Source organism: Hyperoodon ampullatus, assembly GCF_949752795.1.
Source record: "Hyperoodon ampullatus genome assembly, chromosome: 3".
NCBI classification, from domain to species: Eukaryota; Metazoa; Chordata; class Mammalia; order Artiodactyla; family Ziphiidae; genus Hyperoodon; species Hyperoodon ampullatus.
The window spans coordinates 157,943,248-157,968,197 of record NC_136916.1 but is presented as its reverse complement, the minus strand read 5'-3'; the positions used below and the strand labels follow the sequence as shown (position 1 = coordinate 157,968,197).

Here is a 24,950-nt window from a genome sequence, read left to right as displayed (position 1 = left end):
AGGTTTATCAATTTTGTTTATCTTCTCAAAAAACCAGCTTTTAGTTTTATTGATCTTTGCTATTGTTTTCTTTGTTTCTATTTCATTTATTTCTGCTGTGATCTTTATGATTTCTTTCCTTCTGCTAACTTTGGGTTTTGTTTGTTCATCTTTCTCTAGTTCCTTTAGGTGTAAGGTTAGATTGTTTATTTGAGATGTTTCTTGTGTCTTGAGGTAGGCTTGTATAGGTGTAAACTTCCCTCTTAGAACTGCTTTTGCTGCATCCCACAGGTTTTGGATCATCATGTTTTCATTGTAATTTGTCTCTAGGTATTTTTGGCTTTGCTCTTTGATTTCTTCAGTGATCTCTTGGTTATTTAGTATCGTATTGTTTAGCCTCCATGTGTTTGTGTTTTTTACTTTTTTTCCCCCTGTAATTGATTTCTAATCTCATAGTGTTGTGGTTGTAAAAGGTGCTTGATATGATTTCAGTTTTCTTAAATTTACCACGGCTTGATTTGTGACCCAAGATGTGATCTGTCCTGGAGAATGTTCTGTGTGCACTTGAGAAGAAAGTGTAATCTGCTGTTTTTGGATGGAATGTCCTATAAATATCAATTAAATTTATCAGGTGTATTGTGTCATTTAAAGCTTGTGTTTCCTTATGAATTTTCTGTCTGGATGACCTATCCATTGGTGTAAGTGAGGTGTTAAAGTCCTCCACTGTTATTGTGTTACTGTCAATTTCCTCTTTTAGAGCTGTTAGCAGTTGCCTTATGTATTGAGGTGCTCCTATGTTGGGTGTATATATATTTATAATTATTATATCTTCTTCTTTGATCCCTTGATCATTATGTAGTGTCCTTCCTTGTCTCTTGTTACATTCTTTATTTTAAAGTCTATTTTATCTGATATGATTATTGCTACTCCAGCTTTCTTTTGATTTCCATTTGCATGGAATATCTTTTTCCATCTCCTCACTTTCATTCTGTATGTGTCCCTAGGTCTGAAGTGGGTCTCCTGTAGACAGCATATATATGGGTCTTGTTTTCGTATCCTTTCAGTGAGCCTGTGTCTTTTGGTTGGGGCATTTAATCCATTCACGTTTAAGGTAATTATCGATATGTATGTTCCTATTACCATTTTCCTAATTGTTATGGGTTTGTTTTTGTAGGACCTTTTCTTCTCTTGTGTTTCCCACTTAGAGAAGTTCCTTTAGCATTAGTTGTAGAGCTGGTTTGGTGGTGCTGAATTCTCTTAGCTTTTGCTTGTCTGTAAAGCTTTTGATTTCTCTGTCAAATCTGAATGAGATCCTTGCTGGGTAGAGTAATCTTGGTTGTAGGTTCTTCCCTTTCTTCACTGTAAATATATCATGCCACTCCCTTCTGGCTTGTAGAGTTTCTGCTGGGAAATCAGCTGTTCATCTTATGGGAGTTCCGTTGTATGTTGCCATTTTTCCCTTGTTGCTTTCAGTAATTTTTCTCTGTCTTTAATTTTTGTCAATTTGATTATTATGTGTCTTGGTGTGTTTCTCCTTGGATTTATTCTACCTGGGGCTCTCTGTGCTTTGTGGACTTGGGTGGCTCTTTCCTTTCCCATGTTAGCGAAGTTTTTGACTATAATCTCTTCAGATATTTTATCGGGTCCTTTCTGTGTCTCTCTTCTCCTTCTGGGACCCCTATAATGTGAATGTTGTTGCATTTAATGTTGTCCCAGAGATCTCTTATGCTGTCTGCATTTCTTTTCGTTCTTTTTTCTTTATTCTGTTCCGTGGCAATGAATTCTACCATTCTGTCTTCCAGGTCACTTATCCGTTCTTCTGCCTCCGTTTTACTGCTATTGATTCCTTCTGTTGTAGTTTTCATTTCAGTTATTGTGTTGTTCATCTCTGTTGATTGTTCTTTAATTCTTCTAGATCTTTGTTAAACATTTCTTGCATCTTCTTGATCTTTGCCTACATTCTTTTTCTGAGGTCCTGGATCACCTTCACTATCATTATTCTGAATTCTTTTTCTGAAAGGTTGCTTATCTCCACTTCATTTAGTTGTTTTTCTGGGGTTTTATCTTGTTCCTTCATCTGGTACAAAGTACTCTGCCTTTTCTTCTTGTCTATCTTTTTGTGAATGTGGTTTTCCTTCCACAGGGTCAGAATTGTAGTTCTTCTTGCTTCTGCTGTCTCCGCTTTGAAAATTAACTTTTAAAGAGTAATGCTGTTTGGGGCCAGTGAAATTCATTGAGTACCTTGGAAAGTGTCCCTGAGGTTATTTCTTAGAGTGCAGTAAAGCCTTTATGTTTTGATGTGGAGTCACTTGGCTTGAGGGCTCTGCCACTCCCTGCTACTTGCTCTTGGAAACATACACAGGTAGTTCACTACCTTGTCTCCTGGCCGCTCTCCTTTTCTAGAGGTGAATTAAACTTTACCATTCTTTGCTGGAGAACATTAAAGAGGTTGACTTTTCTTTAGGGTTGGGAAAGACCTGTTGTTTAAAGATTGAATATTTTGCATCTATTCATTTTTGTTATAGAAGATAGGAACAGTTACCAGCCTAGTTCCGAAAAATCCTCTATTCTCATTAAATATTAAGTACCTTTGATATGAATTCATATCTGTGAGGCTATAGAGCGTAGCATTTTAGAGCTAGAAAGTAACTCAGAGGCCAAACAACTCTCTTCAGTTTGCAAATGAGTAGATTAAAGGCCAAGCCCAAGGTAATGAATGATAAAGTAAAAATTTGCTTCTGATATAATGTTCTTTAGTCCGTATTGCCTTTTCTATCTGCCCTTACCTCCTTTATTTTATTTCACCAACCTATGTAAAGTTGCATGATGCATCCATGCTGCCTTTACAGTGGTAAGCAAGGTACATCAGGTCATCAAGTTTACTCTTTGGGAGTTGTAAATGCTGATATTACCCAGGAAACATGACCAGTATGGACCCTGGTAGATTTTGAAACCATGTTGACTTCAGTGCCATTTCTTCCCTTTTTATTTATTTATAGAAACAAGAGAACAGGTCAGATAATATTTTGTGTGGATTCTCTGCTTCCACATGTAGTTTATAGTTGATTTACAGTTGGCCCTTGACAATGGGGGCTTAGGTGCCCTGACCCTCTGTGCAGTCAGAAATCCGAGTATAACATGTAGTCAGCTCTCCGTATTTGCAGTTTCTCTCTAGCCATGGTTTCACATATGTGAATTCAATCCTATAGTACTGTAGTTTTTACGAGTGAAAAATATCCATGTATAAGTGGACTTGTGTAGTTCAAACCCATGTTGTTCAAGGGTCAACTGTGCTTTTAAAAATATGTGATAGTTATTTTCTGAGCTGCATGCACACTTTTAAAAAACTTATATAACTGGATGAAAAAATTATTTTGAAATAATAATAGGTTCATAGGTTTTGCAAAACAAAATGTACCATTGGCCAGTTATTCTCAGTGATAACATTTTCTATAATTGCCATCCAACATCAAAACCGGGAAATTGACACTGTTGCAATGCATAGAGCTTATGCAGGTTTCACCAGCTTTATGTGTATACTCATTTGTATGTTGAGTGTGTGTTTGTGTACTTCTATGCAGTTTTATCTCATGAATCTCAATCTTATTGCCGCGATAGTCAAAATACAGAACTGTTCCATCACCACAGTGTTCCCTCATGCTACTCCTTAATAGTCACACCTTCCACATGTACAATTTCTGAAAGTCTAATGTATAGATAGTAGTTTGTTCAAATGAAATGATAATTTAGGATAACTATTATAAATCAAAGCACTTAATAACATCTTAATATAAATTTGTGATTTCACAAAACAACATTACCCTTACAATGTTGAAACATGTCCAGCATATGTAAGCTCTGGATTTTTAACAAAAGTGTCCCATCTGTAGGGGAGGAAAAATAATTTTCCCTTTACCCTTCTAGGTTCTTTGGCTGGTATAATAATTAAATTGACATAACACAGATTAACAGGAGAAAAACAAGTTTAATTTTGTATGTATGGGAGCCCCATAAAAATATGAGACTCAAAGACAGCCAGGCAGTTGAGGCTTATCTACCATCCTGAACTAAGGCAAGGAATAGGGGCTTGGGGCTTCAAAGGGGAGGAACACAGTTCACAGGAAGATGAGAAGAGTATATGTATGGTAAACAAATGTTTGCCCTGCCATGCAGAGAAGTCTTTCAGATATAGAAAGTTATCTTTGGTAACAGCTCTCTTTCTGGTACAGACCTCCTTTTAAAATTTTTAAATGCAATTTAGGGGAAGGTAAAAAGCTTTTCCAGAGTCTGTTGGGTTTTGATTGCCATCAGCTCAGAATAATACTTGTGCCAAAGAGTCATATTTTGGAGTGGCATATTCTTCTCCCCTTCACATCCTGTTTTATTTTTCAGCTTGAGGTAAGCTAGGCACATTGACTTTGTAGGGTATTTAGTCATCTAACTGGCACATTTTCTGTGGATACTTATCTAATGGCAGTATTATTAGGGAAATTTAAAATATCTTATTCTGATTAAAATTTTTAGAAATGTTAGGAATATTGGAAACATTAGGAATATAAGAATATTAAGAATATAAAAAATAACCAATTGGATGAAATATACTTTGAGTCATTGGGTCCCTGAAATTTTTATTCTAATTTAGTTCATATGATACTACATGTAGTAATTTAAAGAAAAAACTGCTTTAGAATTTACATTAAAATGATTTAGAACTGAAGGGATCTCAGATTATCTAATATAAAATCCTTATTTTAGAGGTGACAGAAAGGAGGCCTAAGGAAAAGAGATTTAAATGGGGTCATAATTGAGATGGAACTGACTAGAGCCAAGACCTCCTGCAGTCTGGTCTGGTTCACTTTTTGTTATTTAATTACCATTATTTTAATGGGAGCATTGATACATGTTTATAGCAAGATATTTTTCCTTTTATGTTAGCTGTAAAAATCTGAAAACTTTTTCACTTTTCTCCTCTTAAACTGAGCCTGTAATAGTTTAGTTATCTTCTACCCCATTGGGCATTTTTCCTTATTCTTTGTTGAAACTCTAGCTTGAACAGGAATTGGAGCTATCTCGAAGGTTATTGAATCAGTCAGAAGGCAGCAGAGAAACACTTTTGCATCAGGTAAGTCTATGCAAGCTATGATAATCTGCTTTTAAATTAAATCAGGATTGAGTCTCTTTCCCTATTAAATGTCTTTGTGAAAGGGAAAAAAACCTTAGATCTAGAAGTTTTTTTCCTTAAGGAATGTATATTAACACACATAAGCAAAAGATGAAATCCTTTCAGGAAGATTCAGAGAAAGCCAATATAAAACACCAGCCCAGGTTCCCACTGTGACAGTGTATCTTGCTGATTGCTTTTCCAGTTTAGGAATTATCTCTCTTAGCATAACCAGTGTAAAAGTGAGACTGGATGTGTAAGATAAGAATTTCCCAGGAGCTTAATTTTATTCAAGGAAACGTTAGAGAGTGAAAGAGGAACTAAAATACATAAAACAGACCTTGCATGTTCAAGTTACTTTGAATGCATCACTGTCTTATATTCACATTTTCAAGATGCTACCTGCTTCCTTTTAACCAGAGATAAGGCTTAATTTTAAAGCATAACATTTTGCAGCCCATTAGCCCATAATAGGAGTTTGGTGCTTCTCATATTTAAAGTTCGGTAACTTGAAATAACCATTTTATACACATTGGATAAGGGCATGTGGGTTTCTAACTACCTTTCTGTCTGTGTTTAATATAAATTGCAATTGTAACTTCCTCTGTTTTGAGGTGTGGGCTACATAACTCACTACATAATATGCTAGGTAGGCAAAGTTCTCAAACATCTTAGACGTTCAGAAGGAGTATTACGTTTTGACAGTTAATCCTGAAACATCGGAAACACCGTAGCTCCTGTTTTACAAAATGTTTTAAAAATGTGTAATGGTTTTGTTTTGCAGCCAGTGGTCCAATGGAATTAATGTTGGCAGAGTTTAGACTTTCTTTTTGGAAGTTTATATTTGTATTCACTTCCTTCTGATTTTTTTTTCTTTTAACTCTGCCTTGTAATTTCTAATCTTATCTTTTGAAATAAGAGATTTATGTGTTAAGGTTGTCATTGTGACTTTACCTGAGTCTTTCTGCCACTGCTGACTTGTTTAAAGGTCATTGTGGACATGCTTGCTAGTCTCCAGATATACGAAGATGAATAAAATGGTACCTTACCTCAAGGAGTTTATAGTTTATTCAACAGCTTTTATTGCTTATTTATTTTGAACAGTACTTTGATATCACAGTGTGCTAAATTGTGATCATTTCATTTGACTTTACCAACCAATAGACTATGTTCACATAAAAGAAAATAAGTGAAAAATATAAAAATGTATAGTACTTAATTGGAGGTAGTTTGGGTTAATAACAGTAGAGTGGACTGAGGTGAAAATAGGGATTTAAAAAAAGTGTGGTCAAATTCTTTGTCACAGTAGACACAGAGAAGGGGAAAGAACATTCATTGTTTGTGGAAGGAATGGGAGGAATAAAGAAATGGAGCAAGAGACTGTTCCACTGTGCTTGGCATAACAAGGAGATTAACTTGGCTTCAACTTGTGCTTACAATATCCCATTGGAAGTAAATTTTTTTTCCCTAGAAAAATAATTTGTAAGTTCAGTTATTCTTTTCCTGCTTTTAAAACTGATAAAAGTTTCATTTTTGACTATGTGTATTTAGGTAGAAGAACTCCGTACACTACTCATGAAAGCAGAAGGCAATCAAAAAGGCTTAGTACATCAAGTATCTCAGATTTCCAAGCAACAGTCAAACCATCAGGACGAACAAGAAGATGACTGGAGGTTTAGAAGAGGTATAATTCTGATTTGTAAATGTCTGGGGCTTTTTTGATCTTTCTTATATATTTCCCATTTTCAGAATCGCTTTCCTTATGTTATATTCTTTTCATCCTATTTCTTGATCTACTACAAGGTTTTTCAAGTTAATCATAATTTAGCATCCAATTTTTTTAAAACAGACTTAATTTTTTAATTTTATGTTTATAGCACTATTGAGCAGAAGGTACAGAGATTTCCCATGTACCCCTGCTCCCACATGTCACAGCTTCCCCCACTATCAACACCCCTCTCCACAGTGGTACAGTTGTTATAACTGATGAACCCTACATTGACACATCATTGTCATCCAAAGTCTGTATTTTACATTAGGGTTCACTCTTGTGTGTTCTACAGGATTGGACAAACATAATGACATGTATCCACCATTATAGTATCATAGAGTAGTTTCACTGTCTTAAAAATCCTCTGTGTTTCACTATTCATCCCTCTCTCCCCTAACTTCTGGCAAGTACTGGTCTTTTTATTGTTTCCATAGTTTTGCCTTTTCCATAACCTAATATGGTTGGAATCATACAGTGTGTAGCCTTTTCAGATTGGCTTCTTTTACTTAGTAATATGCCTCTAAGTTTCCTCCATGTCTTTTCATGGCTTGGTAGCTCTTAAAAATTTTTTTTTTCTTAAAGCACTGCATAATATTTCATTGTTTGGATGCACCGCTATTTATTTATCCGTTCACATACAGAAGCCCATCTTGGTTGCTTCCAAGTTTTGACGATTATGAATACAACTGCTGTAAACTAAATGTCTGCGTGCAGACCTTTGTGTGGACGTAAGTTTTCATCTCTTTTGGATAAATACCAAAGAGTGTGATTGCTGGATTATATGGCAAGAGTACGTTTAGTTGTAAGAATCTTCCAAACTGTCTTCCAGAATGCCTATATAATTTTTCCCTCTACCAGCAGTGAATGAGGTTTCCTGTTGTTCTGTATCCTTGTCAACATTTGAAGTTGTCAGTGTTCTGTATTTTGGCCATTCAGATAGGTTTGTAGTGGCATATCATTGTTGTTTTAATTTGGATTTCCCTGATAACATGTGGTGTGGAACATCTATTCATATGCTTATTTGCCATATGTGTATCTTTTTTGGTGAGATATTCATTAAAGTCTTTGGCCCATTTCTTAGTATGGTTGTTTGTTTTCTTATTGTTAGTTTTAAGAGTCCTTTGTATATTTTGGATAGCAGTTCTTTATCAGATATGTCTTTGCAAATAATTTCTCACAGTCTGTGGCTTGTCTTTTCATTCTCTTGACAATGTCTTTCACAGAGCCGAAATTTTTAATGAAGTCCAACTTGTCATTTCTTTCTTTCAGGGACTGTGACTTTGGTGTTGTATCTAAAAAGCCATCACCAAACCCCAAATCATTCTCTTACCTTCTAAGAGTTTTATAATTTTGCATTTTACATTTAAATCTGTGATCCATTTTGAATTAATTTTTGTGAAAGGTTTAAGATCTGTGTCTAGATTCATTTTTTTGCATGTAGGTCTTCAGTTCTAGCACTGTTTGTTGAAAAACTATCTTTTCTCCATTGTATTGCCTTTGCTCCTTTGGCAAAGATCAGTTGACTGTTTTTATGTGGGCCTGCTTCTGGACTCTCTATTCTGTCCCATGTATCTACGTGACTTTTTTTTTTTTTTTTTTTTTTTTTTTGCCAGTACCCCACTGTTTTGTTGGATAGTGTCAGTCCTCTAATTCTTTTCTTCTCCTTCAATACTGCACTGGCTATTCTGGATTCTTTGCCATTCCATGTAACTTTAGAATCAGGTTGTCAACATACAAAAAATAACTTGCTGGGATTTTGATTGCGCTTGCATTGAGTCTATTGATGAAGTTGGGAAGAGCTGACATTTTGACAATATTGAATCTTTCTGTCCATGAACATGGAATATCTCTCCATTTATTTTGTTAATCTTTGATTTCTTTCATCAGAGTTTGGTAGTTTTCATCATATAGATTTATACCTAAGTATTTAATTTTTGTGGATGCTAATGTAAATGGTATTGTGTCTTTAATTTCAAATTTCACTTGTTTTTTGCTGATATTAGCATCCAATTTTAATGTCTTCTCTTCTTGATTTTTAAACCCAGACCTGTCAGACCTGCTTATCTGTCAGACCTGTCAGACCTGCTTATCTCATGAGTCTTTCTTTTAGAAGGAGACAGCAAGCCAGTAGTGGAATTTTTTTCAGATTCGTACACACACACACACACACACTTTTTTTTTCCCAGTATATGCATACAATTAAGATTCTATCTTTTTGTTACTTGGAGATTGGTGATGAAATTTAATCACATTGTAGAAGTGGTTATGAACAATATGACTGACTTTTTCTTATGTTGATTAGGAAGACTTTGTGTTTGAAAACTGTTAGAATGCTTTTTCAGGGGAGGTGTTGATTTAGGCTGTGGAATTTAATTACTCTGGATGTATTTCTTTTTGAAAGTTTGTGTTTAACAGAAATGGTGATACTGAAATTTTATAATGGTTTCTGGTAGACTATTTCAGTCTATTTAAATATTAATGCTTTTTACTCAGATGCCTAAATTACTGTAGAAACTCTTGTAAGCATCTGATGTTACAAATTCCCCAGATTCCCTACACATAACTCAATATGTTGCCTAAGTTAGAATTTCCACATTGCCAGAAAATCTTCACTGGATGGCAAATTTTGACATACATATCCTAATATATTTGCATGCCATTAAGTTTGCTTAAGTTTCCTGTGCTGTTGTAATTTAATCATATTTTAACATCAAATACTTTAAAATTTATTTTTAAACGTAAAATATAGGGTATTAGATTATTCATCAAAATTTCATAAAGATGCACATAGGAACTCTCATTTTGTTTGGAAAAAGATTCTGTGGTACATTTGTTATATGTTTTGTTGTCTCATAAAATCTAGTTATTTTTGGTGTCTTTGAGGACTAGAAGAATCTCTCTTTTTTTTTAACTACTTCCCAGGTTAAAAAAAAAAACCGTTAAAGTTCTTTTGTCATTGTGACAGTGGACTTCTTCACCTTCTTTTAACAATTCTAGAGTTTTCATCTTTATAGAATACTTGTATTCTTTTTAAAAATTCTACATAAGAAATTACACTCATCACACTCTGCCTGCTGTTTGTTCCTCTACCCGCTGCAAAATGACTTCCACTTCTGCTTCTAAAATTGACTTTGCTTAGTTTACTAGTGGTCTTCTCTGTCAAATTCAAAGGAATCTTTCCATTACTTGCCTTACTTGACTCCTGTTTGTTTCCTCTTAGAACTCTTCCACTGACTTCATTGTTCCTACTCTTTCCTGGTTCTTCTGTCTTAATAGTTTTCAGTCTTTATATTTGAATCTTTTCCTTTTGTTTACAGTTTGCCTTTTAAATGCCTCTGTTGTCTAGAATCCTATTTATGGTTTTTCTCACTTAGTACCTCTCCTTAGGGATTGTTATTTAATCTTATGCCTTAGCTATCACCTACAAACGATGATCCCTAAATCTAGCTCATCTGACTCTCCTAACCTTCAGCCCTCCAGATGGAGTTGTTCATTGGGCATCAGTATATGCCTTTCCAGAATGCTCAGTCGGCCTATTTACAACTGAATTCATCCTTTCCTCAAAACCTGTTTTTATTTCCTATCTTAATTGATCGTATCATTCTTTATCCAGATAAGCCTAAAATACAAAGAACATCCAAACTTATTCCTTCTCGCCTCCATCTAATTAGTCTCTACATCCTGTCTATTTGTAGATCCTGATATCTCTTGAAGTTGCTTCTTTCTTATTCCCCCTAGCCCAGTTTAGGCATGCTTCATCTCATCTCTGTTACCCTCTTAACTTGTCTTACTCTGTTGAATAGCTTGTCTGTAATCTGTCTTCTGTACTGCTACTAAAGGGACCCTTCTAAGACACAAACCTTTCATGTTATTCTCTTGATTAAAACCTCTCATTATATTGAGTTCTTACAGGGCATTATGCTACTCATTTTACACTGTGTCCTTTAGTTCTTACAACTATTCTATGAGGGGGGAATATTCTTACTTCCATTTTAATGACTTAAAAAAAAAGACTAAAGAACAAAGAAATTGAGTGCCTTGCTTAAAGTTACATTTGTTGGAAGTAGCAGACCAAATCTTTTTTCTACCCAAACTTGAACTCTTAACTGCTATCCTGTACTGACCCATCGTTGTTTGTAGCAAGAGTTCTTTAAAATGGAGCATATAACCCGCTGGGTGTGGGAGGAGAGTGTTTGTAACACTGTATTTTATACTTTATGTTTTAAGTATTTTAATTTTGATAAATGTTTCATTATATATGTATATATGTGTGTATATCTATATATTTATATATATCCACACTCATATTTTATATCTATATTATGAAACATATCAAAGTATTGTCATCACACCAAATACATGTGTTTTATAAATATACATATATGTATATGTGCTTATACACATATTCATATGTATTATCTCCATAATTTGTATAATATATTCATACTAATGTTAATTTGTATATGTGTGTTTATACACTAATGTTATATATATCATGAAACATGTCTGTCTATATGTAGATAGGTACTATAGAGAGATATGTGCACACACATATGCATATATAAATTTACAAAATAAAAAATGTATTTATAAGATGAATGAGTGTGTATATTTGTCAAATGAATAAATACATTTACACATAAAAAATATGCATATTTTCACATTGAAGACATAGCAGGGGTGGGCAGACTATGGCCCATGGGCCAAATCCAGACCGTCTTCTGTTTTTGTTAAGAAACTTCATTGGACTAAAGCTACTCCCATTCATTTATGCATTGTCCAGATCACTTTTGCAATATAATAGCATAGATAAGTAGTTGTGACAGAGACCATATAGCTGAAATATTTACTATCTGACCCTTTACAGAAAATGTTTGTTAACTCCTGGTCTGTAGGCTAATTTCTAAGCTCCCTGGCAATGCATAACTCCCTGCTGACTCTCCTGTTTCCCTCCCTCATACATATTAGCTATGTAGAACTCCTGTGTGTGCAGTTACCTGAATATGAAATCCAATATTGTTCCTCTATGCTTTATGCTGTTTCCTTTCCCTGAAATATCACCCAAACTTCATCTCCTTTGCTTGGTGAAATTTTGTATCTATTTTTTAGAACTACCATAGTAACCAGTTCTTCCTACCTCAGTTTCTCATTAAGATAGAGTTAATCATTCTATCCTTTGGACTATTTTTGTATAATAACCATTTATTATACAGAAATTATACAGATATAGAGAACTGTTTGTCTAGTATCTATAAGTACGCTTATCACACTATTAAAATACCTATGTATCTTTCATCCAAAGTGTACAGTTTTGACATTGTAATATTTCTAAACTTAGGATGTGTCTTACAAATGATCTATAAATTGGATTTGCTAGTGTTTCCTTCCTTCTTTCCTATTCTGGAAAGGAAGCTACTAGAAAAAGAGTAGTTTTAAATTGATAATATATGTTCCAATTTTTGACATCTTAAATTCATGGAAGTACTTTATTTATATGTTTTCTTTCTATTCTTGGAATGCAAGCTCATTGAGAAAAGGATTTTTGTGTTATTTATCTTTGAAAAAGATGGTGTTAACAGTGCCCTGTTCATCATATACCAAGTATTTCATGTTGAACTAAAAATAAATACTAAGCCAATTTATATTGTTCAGTGATACTATTGTAGGTAGTAGTCTCCAGAATTAATAGATCAGAGGTCATAACACAATCAAGATTTAGCAGCATCATTTGTTTACATTGCAAGAAAAGTGTTTTGTTGTGTGAACTTCAGTAACTTCAGTTAGGTGGAGAAGCTTAGTTGAAAATTCTTTCAGTATTTTTGTTTTAGAGTTTGGGGGTAATATAGGAATGTAAGGCAAATTAAAGAAAAAATGCATAGAATTTTCTTGAAATAAATTGTACTAGAAATCAGATAACGCTTTAAGTTTAGTATCAAAATGTGATAATATTGGATGACACAGCAATGTGTATATTTTAGAAAACTGTGTGAGTCTTCAAACAATAGAATGACAAATTCTGAAAAGTCTGTTGGGTGACAGTGGCAGTTAATAAGTGGATTGTATTAGGTAGAATATTAAAACATACCATTCGAAAGTACATTATCCTGTGAGTAATGAACAACCATCAAGCTTTACATTTTCTCTTTTAAGGGGTTCAGCGGGAAAAAGAGGATCTGGAGAAGCAGATGTCAGATTGGAGAGTGCAGCTGAACTTCAGTGCAATGGCATCTGAGTTAGAGGAAGTGAAGCGGTGCTTGGAGCGAAAAGACAAGGAGAGAGTACATTTGGCAGCACAAGTAGAGGTGACTTTGCTGTTTTTAAGCTGTATTCAAAGGACTTCAGTTCTGTTTCATAGAATTGCTTAATGAAATTTTAATATAAAGATTGTGATGTTTCATGAACTCTAGTCTGGATATAGATAAAGTAAAATTACATAGATGACCACTTTAATTACATATAAAAATTTCTATGAATTCATTTCTCTTCATTGGGACCTCAAAGCCAGGATACCTATCAAATTTGAAAATATTCTTGTTCCAGTAGCAATTGAGCCTGTCCCTCAGACAGAGGGTCCTTTTTTCTTTGAAGGAACAGTTATTTGGGGGGTGAAACTGGCAGAAGGCACAGCAAAAAGTTATTACTGATATTTTTTCTTTGGAAACATAAAGGGTTTCAAATCTCCAGCTGTTTTCCGTGAGGTAGAGTTGTGATGCCTCCATCAATTTAGAGTTGTATAGTAGTCATGAATGATGTGGTAACCATGAGTGAAGTCTAACTAAGCAGCTACCGTTTCCAGGTTGCCTTTTATCTAGCACAGATGGCGTAAGTATCAGAAAATATTAAAAATCAAAGGAAAGAACTTCATAAAACGAAAATGGCTTAATTCCTATTTTAATTATGCAAATTAGATCAAACATGGAGGACACATTTGGAAATAGATATGTATCAGTCTTACTCTGTTCTTATTAGTGAAGTTGTATTCTAATTGTAATAAGTTGCCACATTTGAAGAATTTCCTGAATAATGATGAAAGGTAGAAAATTGGTGTTAAAAGCATATAACTTTATATAATCCAAAGGAAATATTTAATGTTACTGCAGTCTGAGTTTCTCTTTCATCTTGTCTGTGCATCAATAGAAAATGTATTTTAATTAATTAATCAATTAATTAATTAACTTTAAGCAGATAGTTAAGTTTAAACACAGTCTAAAATCTCTACATTTTTTATTCCCCCCCACCATGTTTTATGTTTTTGACGTCAAATTTTACATCTTTTTGTGTATCCTTAACTGTTTATTGTAGTTACAGTTGATTTTCTGACTTGTCTTTTAACCTTCCACTAGCTTTTTAAGTGGTTGATTCACTGCCTTTACTATATATTTTCCTTTACCAGAAAGGTTTTTTTCCTTTCATATATTTTCCTACCTTTATAGGGCCTTTCCTTTTTCACCTAAAGAAGTTCCTTTAACATTTCTTGGAGGGCTGGTTTAGTGGTGTTAACCTCTTGTTAGTTTTTGCTTGTCTGGGAAACTCTTTCTCTCTCCTTCAATTCTGAATAACTTTGCCACATGAGTATCCTTGGTTGTAGGTGTTTTTCCTCTCATCACTTTAAATAAAATATATAATGCCATTCCCTTCTGGCCTGCAAAGTTTCTGCTGAGAAGTCAGGTGATAGCTTTATGGGGCTTCCCTTGTATGTGACTTGATTTTTTTTTTTTTTTTTTGCTGCCTTTAAAATTCTGTCTTTAACTTTTACTGTTTTAATTATGGTATGTCTTGGTGTGGATCTCTTTGGGTTCATCTTGTTTGGGATTTTCTTTGCTTCCTGGACCTGTATATCTGTTTCTTCTGGCAGGTTAAATTTTCAGCCATTATTTCATCAAATACATTTTCTACCCCTTTCTTTCTCCTCTCCTTCTGGGACCTCTATAATGTGAATGTTACTATGCTTGATGTTATCTTAGAGGTCTCTTGAACTCTCCTCATTTTAAAAAATTTTTTTTTTCTTTTTGCTGTTCTGATTTAGTGATTTCACCTATTCTGTCTTCCAGGTTGCTTACGTATTCTTCTGTATCACCTCATCTGCAGTTGATTTCCTCTAGTGTATTTTTCATTTCAGTTATTGTATTATTCACCTCTGATTCCTTCTTTTTTATTTTTTCTAATTCTTTTTCAAAGTTCTATTGTGTTCTTCCGTTCTTCTCCCAAGTTCAGTGAGCATTTTTATGATCATTGCTTTAAACTCCGTATCAGGTAAATTACTTACCTTCATTTCATTAAAGTTTTGTGTTTTTTTTTCCTGGGGTTTTATTTTGTTCTTGGAACAGAGTTCTTGGAACAGTCTGTTCTTGGAACAGACTCTGTTCTTTGGAACAGAGTCCTCAGTCTTCTCATTTTGCTTGACTTTCTGTGTTTGTCTCCATGAATTAAGAGAAACAGTTACCTCTCCATGTCTTGAAGATGTGTCCTTGTGTAGGAGTGTCTTTGTACAGACTATGTATGTCCAGTGGCTTTTACGGAAGGGCTGGAGCTGAAGTGATCCTGGGCTTCTCCTGGGGTGTACTGGGGGCTGCTCCCTGGTGGTAGGGGCACTGGAGCTGGAGCCGTGTGGGCTGGGTCTTTGCCCAAGGCCCATAGAGGGCCACCACCTTGGCAAGGGAGGGAGCCAGAGGGGCTAGAGTTGGAGTCCAGCATGAACCAAGGCTTCTCCAGGGGTGTGCCAGGGATTGGCGCCTTGGTGGGGGACTGGAGAGGGAGCCTTGTGTGGGCTGGGGGGGGGTCTGATGCGGCAGTCTTGGCAGGACAGCTAGGGTGTCAGGCGCTTGTCACTCTGCTGCCTCTGTTCTGGGGCTTGGAGTAAGTTTGTGTCGCCAGTCTTTAAGAGCAAAGTCTCAGTTTTCTATAGCCCTCTGGCTCTCCTGGCTGTAAGCCCTGCTGGTTTTCAAAACCAGTTAAGGGGGCTTGTCTTCCAGGTGCCAGTCTGCAGGGCTGGGGTACCCGAAGTTGGGACTGAACTCCTTGCTCCTTAGGGAGGACCTCTGAGTTTGTGACATCTCCTTTCTCTTTTGGGTCACCTGCTGGAGGTTGACCTGCTGTGTTCTGACTAAATTACTTCTCTTCCCCTTGTACTTATCTTGGTGTGGTTTTCTTTCTTTATATCCTTAATTGTGGAAGAGCTATTCTGCTAGTCTTCAGGTCATTCTCAGAGATAGTTGTTCTATAAGTAGTTGTAGTTTTCGTGTGTCCTTGGGAGGAGGTGAGCTGAAGGTCTTCCTACTCTGCCATCTTGATCTTGCCTTCCTCTCTACATGTTTAATAAATTCTTACTAGAAATATTCTCAGAGCAGTTGTAATTGTAGGACTTTTAAAAGTTTTTTATGAGAATTATTTAGCCTTTTATTCTGCTGACAAATGTGGTAAAATATATGATTATTTTGTCAAAGTTAAATATTAAAAAAAAAAAAAAACTATGCTAATGATGCCAGAGGTAGAAAAATCTCTTTGCTGAGTTGTTTAAAACCACATGTTGGTCTGTCCTCCCTCCCTCCTTCCTCCTCTCCCTTCCTTCCCATTGTTTCTTTTTATTTACCATTTATGGAATAAATTGAAAAAACCTCAAGTATGTAGACATTTAAAACTTATTTATAATGTAATAATGCTCTCATTGAAAGAGGCTGGCTTTCCCTTTGTCCTAAATTAATAGTTCTTTTACATTTTCACATGTGTTACCAGAAGAGTTGGAATTCTCTTGGATTAGTTGGGATAGGTTATATAGATTTGGATATGAAACACAATTGGAGAGAAAGATTGAACATTTACTCACATATGAAATAGTTAATGACCATCTATTACATGCCAGGCACTGTTCTAGTTACTGGTGACATAGCAATGAACAAAAACCCCTCAGATTTCCCTGTTCTAGGAAGATGATATTCTAAAATTGACATAGAATGTTCTTTGAGTTTGTTGCAAGTATAATTGAAATTCCTTTTGGGGGATGAAAGATATTTTTCCCTAATTTCCATTGAAAAGCATATCACAAAAAGACATTGTTCATCCTGGAAGAAATGACCATTTATCAGTTTTCCCTGATTTTTCTTATTTTTAACAGTAAAATAATTAATTAAATTTATATCAGTTGTTTTAGATTTAGTGACACTTCTGATTATGGCTTGTTTATTTTTTTATACTTGTGGAGGCCCTTTGAATATCTTTATTCCTAAGCTATCCTCAAAGTGACATCTAGTATAGACTTTGTGAGAGATATATATATAGGTCATGGATCACTCAATTTAATCTCTAACAGTGGAAAATTTATTGAAATTTAATTGAAAAACATTTAGCCTCTGCTTTACTTTTGGTGGTATGAAGTATTGCCTTATACATTCTATAAAAAATGGAAATTAATCTCCTTTAGTTGCTTTTTTAGAAATCAAATATAAGTAAGAAAAGATGCATAAAATGAGATTATTGATCAGGCCCAAGAACATTTGAATAGTCACATTTCTTGTGGTTTGTTTGTTCATTAATGTCTTTCTCTTTAACCTTGACCTAACACCTCTCCTGCAGAACCTTATACAGTCTTGTAGACTCATTTTTTTCTTTATCTTCCGTCTTCATTTCCATCTTTTGTCTTTGTTCTAGTTGTTCAGTGTTTCCACAGTGTCCTCTTTTTGTGGAAATTCTAAAGCTTTTCCTCCCTGAAGCCTTCTTGGATTCTATCCATTGCAAGTGATAATCCTTCTTTCTGAACCATCTTTTTGCCTATGTCACTGAGGATCTTATGGCACACATCTCACACTGTCTTAAAGTAATCTGGGTATGTTTCTTTAAAATTTCAAAGCAGGTTGAAATAAAGGAGAAATGGGGCTGCAGAAAAAAGCGGTCCTATCACCAAGACAAATCTGACCTTGATGTCCCTACCTTGGTAAAGATACCATTTTTCAATGTCTTGTCCTCTGGACAAGACATCTGGAAACTTGAGTTTTCTGTGTCCTAGAATGAATGTGACCCAGGATGCTGGTTCACATTAATAGTGACACTTGCAAGAGAACAGTATATAAAAGAGTGCCAGTTCATTGATGTACCCTGTGGGAATCCTACGTGGATATTTATATGCTATTCTCTTGTGCAGGGCACCAGTCTCCCAATTTTCTGTACCTACATTTTAGAAAGCTGAATTAGTAACCAAAAAGTTGTTGGTGAACACAGAATCAGAGAGTAATGATGTCTAAAGGGCTGTTTGTTTATGGCTATGGTAAGGCTCCCCCACCCTCTACCTCTCTTTAACAGCATTCTTGTACCCAGAGATCCTGTTTACTTTAGCAGAGTCTGTCTTTATTCCTGGAGTATGTTGAACTGATTTCTTCTGTCTTTCTAACAATCTCATCTGCTTCCACTCTGATGCTTAACCTTCTGTTTACATTTTCTTTTGATATGTTGCTGTGCACAGATTTTGCTCTGGGCCATTTACCAGTATGCATTGATATTATAATTCAAACTTGTGGCATTCTGGGAGCCACTTATTAATTAAAGACTTATACCCTTTTCAAATCATAGAGTATGGGGTAAGAACCAGGTCTTATCTCAATATCCTTTTATGCAACCCCTGCAAACAATGTCTCACCCATTTTAGGCACTCAGTTAATATTTGTTGACTGAAATAATATTGTAGAAAAATTTTATGGTTAACTTTGAAAGCTAACATTTGTTGTCCAGTCATTCTTTAAAAGCACATTAATTTCTGGAAGAGTTGTCAGTATTCAGGGGGACCTTTGCTCTTGCTCACTAATTGCATTAGCTTTTGTTGATCCAGAATATATATTTTAAGCAGTTGTTCTACACTGGGGAAAAAACAATGAAAATAGCTTGTGAAAAACCCAAATGAAAGCTACATTTGAGTTTGCATAATTTACTTTTCAAATTCTATCTAAGACCTTAAATCTGTATGTGCATAAAAAATACTAAGTGCAGTTTTTCTCTTCTTCTAATCTTGAGTTGAACCTCATTAACCTTGATAAGCTATTTGTATTCATAAGAATTCCAAGCATCCTTGATCAATGATTCCTCCTGATTTAATATCAGCCTCCATGTTCCATCAACTTACTCTTCTTGGGAAAAAAAAAAAGACTTTTAAATTCAATGAAGAACTTCAAAGAAAAAAAAGCAAGGTGCTGTACATAATATAGATTAAGTTTTGAAAGTGATAATTGAGTGACAACTGACATGATTATTCATTAGCAGAAACTTGGGACTGTAATGCCAGCATTTCCTTTTAAGAAGAGAGAAGATTGTGGAAAATAAATGGTAATCAATAATAACATTTTTATGATTAGTACAGTAGAAACAGAAGGAAGATTGTTCCTTTCATGCATGCTTTTAGGATAAACTGTTTTGATTTTTGCATTTTTTATATAAAGCTGACCACTTTCCTATGCAGTAATGCCCACTTCAATACTACTTTTAAACCCTTCTTAGAGACCTATGGTCTTAGACATCTTAATAACATTGTCTGTAATTTCCTATTGTACTTCTTTTTTAAAAATCTTAATAATTTCTTCCTTATCCAAGGGCATGTTATAAAATAAGGTATTACCTGAGCAATAAGTAATATTTAATATACAGGTTAGATTATAAAGAAAAATATTGGTAGCAGAACTTTATAGAGAAAGGCTCAAATTGTGGAACCTAGTAGAGATCAAGTCTGCCACTATTATTACCCAAATTAACTCTCACATTTGGACAATTGCTAAGACCGTAGATGCACTGTACTCCAAGTTCTTAAAAAAGATGATTATTGGCACAGATGCTGTACAAGTAAAAACTCTAAAACTAAACAAACCTTTACACTTCCTGAAAGATTTAGCTTAATTCCAAGATCTTTCATGTATATGGAAAAAATAGGAATTTTAGGAGTTGTGAAGAAAGGCCGTTTTTCTATTTTCTGTAACTGAGTTGCAATGAATATTTCCATAAAGCCAGAAAGTAGAATGAGCATTTTAATTTTGCTTTTAAACTACCATTAATATTTATTATAACTTATCATTTGAATGTGGTGAATAAAGAAATAATTTAGGAATAAAAATGTCCATTTTCAAGTTCTTTGTTTTCTGAAATCATGATTTCTGCATCGTTTTTTACATATAAATTGAATATGTAGGCCTTTGTGATTCTTTGTGTGTATATGATGTGTGTGTGCTTGTTCGTATGTGTGCATGCATGCTTGAGGTGGTGGTGAGAGAGGGAGAAACTTACATTCCTCACAAAATAATGACGTATCGAAAATATATTAGCTATAGATTTAATATTTAAAGCAATTATAAAGATAAAATATAGCCTTGGGAATAATGATAGAAGGACTTGCTTTAGAAAAATGGGTGATATGAAACAAATGAGGTAATGTTCTTGCCTCAGTAATTGATGGTTATTCATTTCTTGACTACCACAAATGCCATTAAAAGGGGAATAAGTAGACTTTATAATAATCCAATTTTAACTGTCCTTTCATTATACCTGTAGTCCTAATCGTTACCTTATCATTAGAATGATTTTAATTTGATAGCATATCATCTTAAGTGGAAAACTAAATTGTTTTTTAGGTGTTTGTTTTCGGGAAACTTTCTACAAGTGGAAATGAGATTGTACTGCGCCTTAAACCACAAAAAAGTCAACTCGTTCATTATACCCTTGGAAATGTTCAAATAGTATGAATTATCTTTGTAAGAAAATTAAACTAAATTATTCATATGCACTGAGAAAACATTCTTTTAGTTTTTAATAAGTTTCCATGGCTAACATAAAGGTTAATGTTAGCAAGTTTTTTCAAATCTATTAAATGCATTTAGTCTCTAGTACTTCACTGGGTGAAGTATGTGTTTATATTATGCAATCTTTTATTTTGGGGGAACCTGTAATGATAAAATGTTAGACTGTTTGCTCTTCCTTAAAGAAGATTATAAATTAGGCAAACTTTTGGCAATTCTGATTAAAGAACAGTACCTGCTACTAAGAAAAACTAGACAAGCTGGGGAAGACATATATTTAAAAAAATCTGTTTGAAGTTATCAGAGAGTTATCTGGGGACAAGGACAAGAGGGATCAAGTATTCTGTTAAGGAGTGGAGTGCAAAGTGATGGGCCTGACACTTAGCATCATTTTCCCTTGTAATGGGTTCTGAATTGCAAATTGAGCAGAGTTTACAACACAGCTTAGGCCCATTGAAGAGGAAGAGCCCGGTGAACATCTTGCAGTTTCAGTTGGGATACCCAAAGGGCTAAACTTCAGGAGTCTGGGTGAACTGAAAATAGACTAACAGTCACAAAGACTGTAACATAGCTTTGAATCTGCTTTGATTTTATCTGTCCTTATCCTTACTGCCCATTTACACAAAAGTACAGTTGACTCTTGAACAACATGAGTTTGAATTGCATGGGTACACTTATATGCAGATATTTTTAAATAGTAAACATTTCAGTACTACATGATCTGTGGTTGGTTGAATCCATGGACGTGGAGGAACCGTGGATACGGAGGGCCAACTATAAATTATACTTGAATTAAACCCCTGTGTTGTTCAAGGGTCAACTGTAAATCTTTTGGGGAAGAAGGTATGATCATCCTGAGCCCTGATATTATTTCTATAATTTGTCATACAATGTCTAGCCTTTAATCAAAACTTAGCAGGCAGATCAGGAAAAAAAAAACACACTACTTTTTAGCAAGAGAAAAAAAAGCGAGAAATAGAAACCAGCAGATAGACTATTCAGATACAGGTGTTAACAGAAACCAACTTTAAACGATGGTTATTAATATGTTAAGAAATTAGGTTATAAGATATTTAATCCTAGCAGAGAATAGGACATTATGAAAAGAATCACTAGAAATCTGAGAATTGAAATATATAATAACTAAATTAAGAGCTGGATAGGTAGGTAGAGTTTAACGGAAGATTAGACACATTTTTTTTTCTTAATTCTCTAAAGAATTTTATGAGGCCTCCATCCATATATATGCTTAGGATATATAATATAGTATGAGGTTTGGTTTCTGGTTTTGTGTTCTGCTTTTTCTATTTTCTAATTGGCAATGAGAAAAACAACTTATGCAGTTGTTTCATTCAATAAATTTTGATTAAGGGCCTGTTAGGTGTTGGGTCTGGTGCTAGGATCTGGGTGTACACAAATGAAATCAACATTGCCCTCAGTAAAGGCACAATCACTGAACTTGGATTTAGCACTGAAGTGTCAATTCGCTAGAAAAACCAGGCCTCTTCAGTGTGGGTGGGCAGAATCACTGTGAGGCTTAAAATGGAGAACCAGGGATATGGGCTTGGGGCCTTGAACCTTTGGAAATGGGCATGAGGCTTCTCCATCCCTACTGCACCAAGATGGCTCCTACCCTCCAAGGACAGAACAATATATATATTATATTGTTTATATATTATTATTATATATTATATATATTATATATATATAAAGGCGAAGAGTCATCAGAAGACAAAACAGCAGAAATATCTTCAAATAGAAATTGGTATTTGGTGATTGAAAATCTGAAACAATGGTTTCATAGTTTTACAGGTTTAGTGATTTCATTATTATGTCACATTCTTCATTTATATTTGTAGCCTTGGGTATGTGCACAGCCTCCATGACTACCAGAGATGATTATTGTTTTAGCTCGACTCTCTTTTATTGTCTATTTCCCTGCTCCTCCCATTCAGCTCTGGCTAGGCTGACTTTGTTGTTATCTCACTTAGCTTTTAGCCTCTCCACTAACTGCTGGTTGATTTTTTTTTTTTTTTTTTGACAGTGCCCTTTGGTATAAATTGCTCCACAATCTGATTCAGTTAAAGTTGGGCCTCTTTGCAAGGCTAGGGTGTTTCCAGTCTTTGGGGCATTCTCTGATCCCAAGAGAGCTCTCCTTAGCTATCCTTTACTTGATTCTCTCTATTAAACTTCTATCTGATCTGTTGTTTCACTTGTTCCTACTAGTGATATGGAAACCACCAGCCTCTTAACTGCTCACACCCAAGATCGCCATTGTTTGTTTGTTTGTTTGTTTGTTTTGCTGTACGCGGGCCTCTCACTGTTGTGGCCTCTCCCGTTGCAGAGCACAGGCTCGGGACGCACAGGCTCAGCGGCCATGGCTCACGGGCCCAGCCGCTCCGCGGCATGTGGGATCTTCCCAAACCGGGGCACGAACCTGTGTCCCCTGCATCGGCAGGCGGACTCTCAACCACTGCGCCACCAGGGAAGCCCCGCCATTGTTTTTGACATCATCCTTAGAAATGAATTTTCTTTTTTCTTTTTTTTTTCGGTATGCGGGCCTCTCACTGCTGTGGCCTCTCCCGTTGCGGAGCACAGGCTCCGGACGTGCAGGCTCAGCGGCTATGGCTCACGGGCCCAGCCGCTCCGTGGCATGTGGTATCTTCTCGGACCGGGGCATGAACCCGCGTCCCCTGCGTCGGCAGGCGGACTCTCAACCACTGCGCCACCAGGGAAGCCCAGAAATGAATTTTCTTATGCTCTGTTACAAATAACAGCAGAGACGTTGAGCTTTCTGTTCATATGACCTCTCTCCTTCTCAGCAGAACCTCTGCATCACTGCATTGGAGCTGAATTCAGGGACTATAATTTGTTTCCCTCTGGAGTGATACTCCAGCTCTTCAAGTGGTGTTGGGTAGGGATGGTAGTCTCTGATCTTCACAATTTGCCCCTTCTGTTATGGACCCATCACTGTATTGAGTGAACTTGGGCAGGGGCAATATAGATGTACTGTGCCTTTTGCCCTACAAGTGGGGGTTGGTTGGGGGAAAGGAGACTTGTCCTTTGGCTGTGCCTTCTTGGGATAGAGCTTCTGCAATTCTGATCTGGGGGCCTGCCCCTCTATGGGTGAATTTGTAGCCCTAGACTGGGAGCTGGGCATAGGGGAAGCCCTGTCTTCTTGGGCTATACTTGCCTGGAGTGTTGCTTCATTCACACTGAGCTAGGGAAGCGTACATTGGAATAGGTTGTGGCTGAGATGCCACAGCCTCTCATTAATCTTACCAAGATTTAATAGATTTTCTTAAATAAATATTTCTTTATTTGCTCTATGCCCTTAGGACAATTTCCAGATGTTTTAAATGGTTTTTATTTTTTCAAATAATTTTTACCAGTTAACTGGTTGTTTTGCTGGGAATAAGGTCTGCTAACCTCCTTACATTGCCATTTGGGAAGTTCCTCCTTGGGAGAAATAGTGTAGCAATTAGGAAAAAAGTATCCACTCTGAGTCACAGAGAGACAAATGATGGAAAATATGGAAACATTTATAACAGATATGTGGGACATAATGAAAAGTTATGAAGTTCTAGTGTATATATAATTGGAATCTTAAAAGCAGAAGAGAGAGGCAGAAGCAATATTTGAAGAGAAAAGACATCAGTTCCCATAATTAAGAAGTCCTAAGAATCCCAAGTAGGACAGATACAATGAAAATCACAACTAAACATGTCATAGTAAAATTACTAAAACCAAAGAGAAAGAGAAAACCTCAAATGCAGCTAGAGCGGAAAGAAGATGTATTACCATAAATGATCAAAATGGAAACCAGAAGAATAGGAAGATGTCTTCAAAGTACTGAAGTAAAATAATTGCCAATCTAGATCCATACCCAGTGAAAATATTCTTCAGAAGTGAAGGTGAAGTAAAGATATTTCTAGACAGCAAAAACTGATGAATTCAATTTTAGCAGAATTGATATGGTAAAAATAATTTTTTGAAGAGGAAAGAAGAAAAATGTAGCAGGGAATGAAGACCAATACATGGGGTAAAAATTTGGGAAAAGTCTAAATGAATATTGACTTAAAACCAGTTGTAATAATATCTTATTTAAATTATTTAGAAAATTAAAATTACATCAATAATACTGCTTAATTTGGGAATTGTACATTAAGTTGAAGTGTTTTTAAAGTCCTTGGTTCTAAGGTGAAGAAAGTTGTAAAATTACGAATCTAAATGTTAATAAGTCAAGGATGCATATAGAAATCTCTAGGGTAACCAC

General features: G+C 35.4%; 1 protein-coding gene across 4 annotated transcripts in view; it reads left to right on the top strand.

Moving 5' to 3' along the window:
* The window catches only part of CEP128 (centrosomal protein 128), a gene marked incomplete at both ends in the record, with an annotated part of 391,525 nt that overhangs the window by 78,152 nt on the left and 288,423 nt on the right, over positions 1-24,950 (top strand). For all 4 annotated transcript variants that reach the window (XM_079700920.1, XM_079700919.1, XM_079700917.1 and 1 more), the window contains 3 exons: positions 5,027-5,101; positions 6,692-6,824; positions 13,062-13,213. In XM_079700920.1, the coding sequence (XP_079557046.1) occupies positions 5,027-5,101; positions 6,692-6,824; positions 13,062-13,213 (360 nt within the window). The remainder of the gene's footprint in view (positions 1-5,026; positions 5,102-6,691; positions 6,825-13,061; positions 13,214-24,950) is intronic.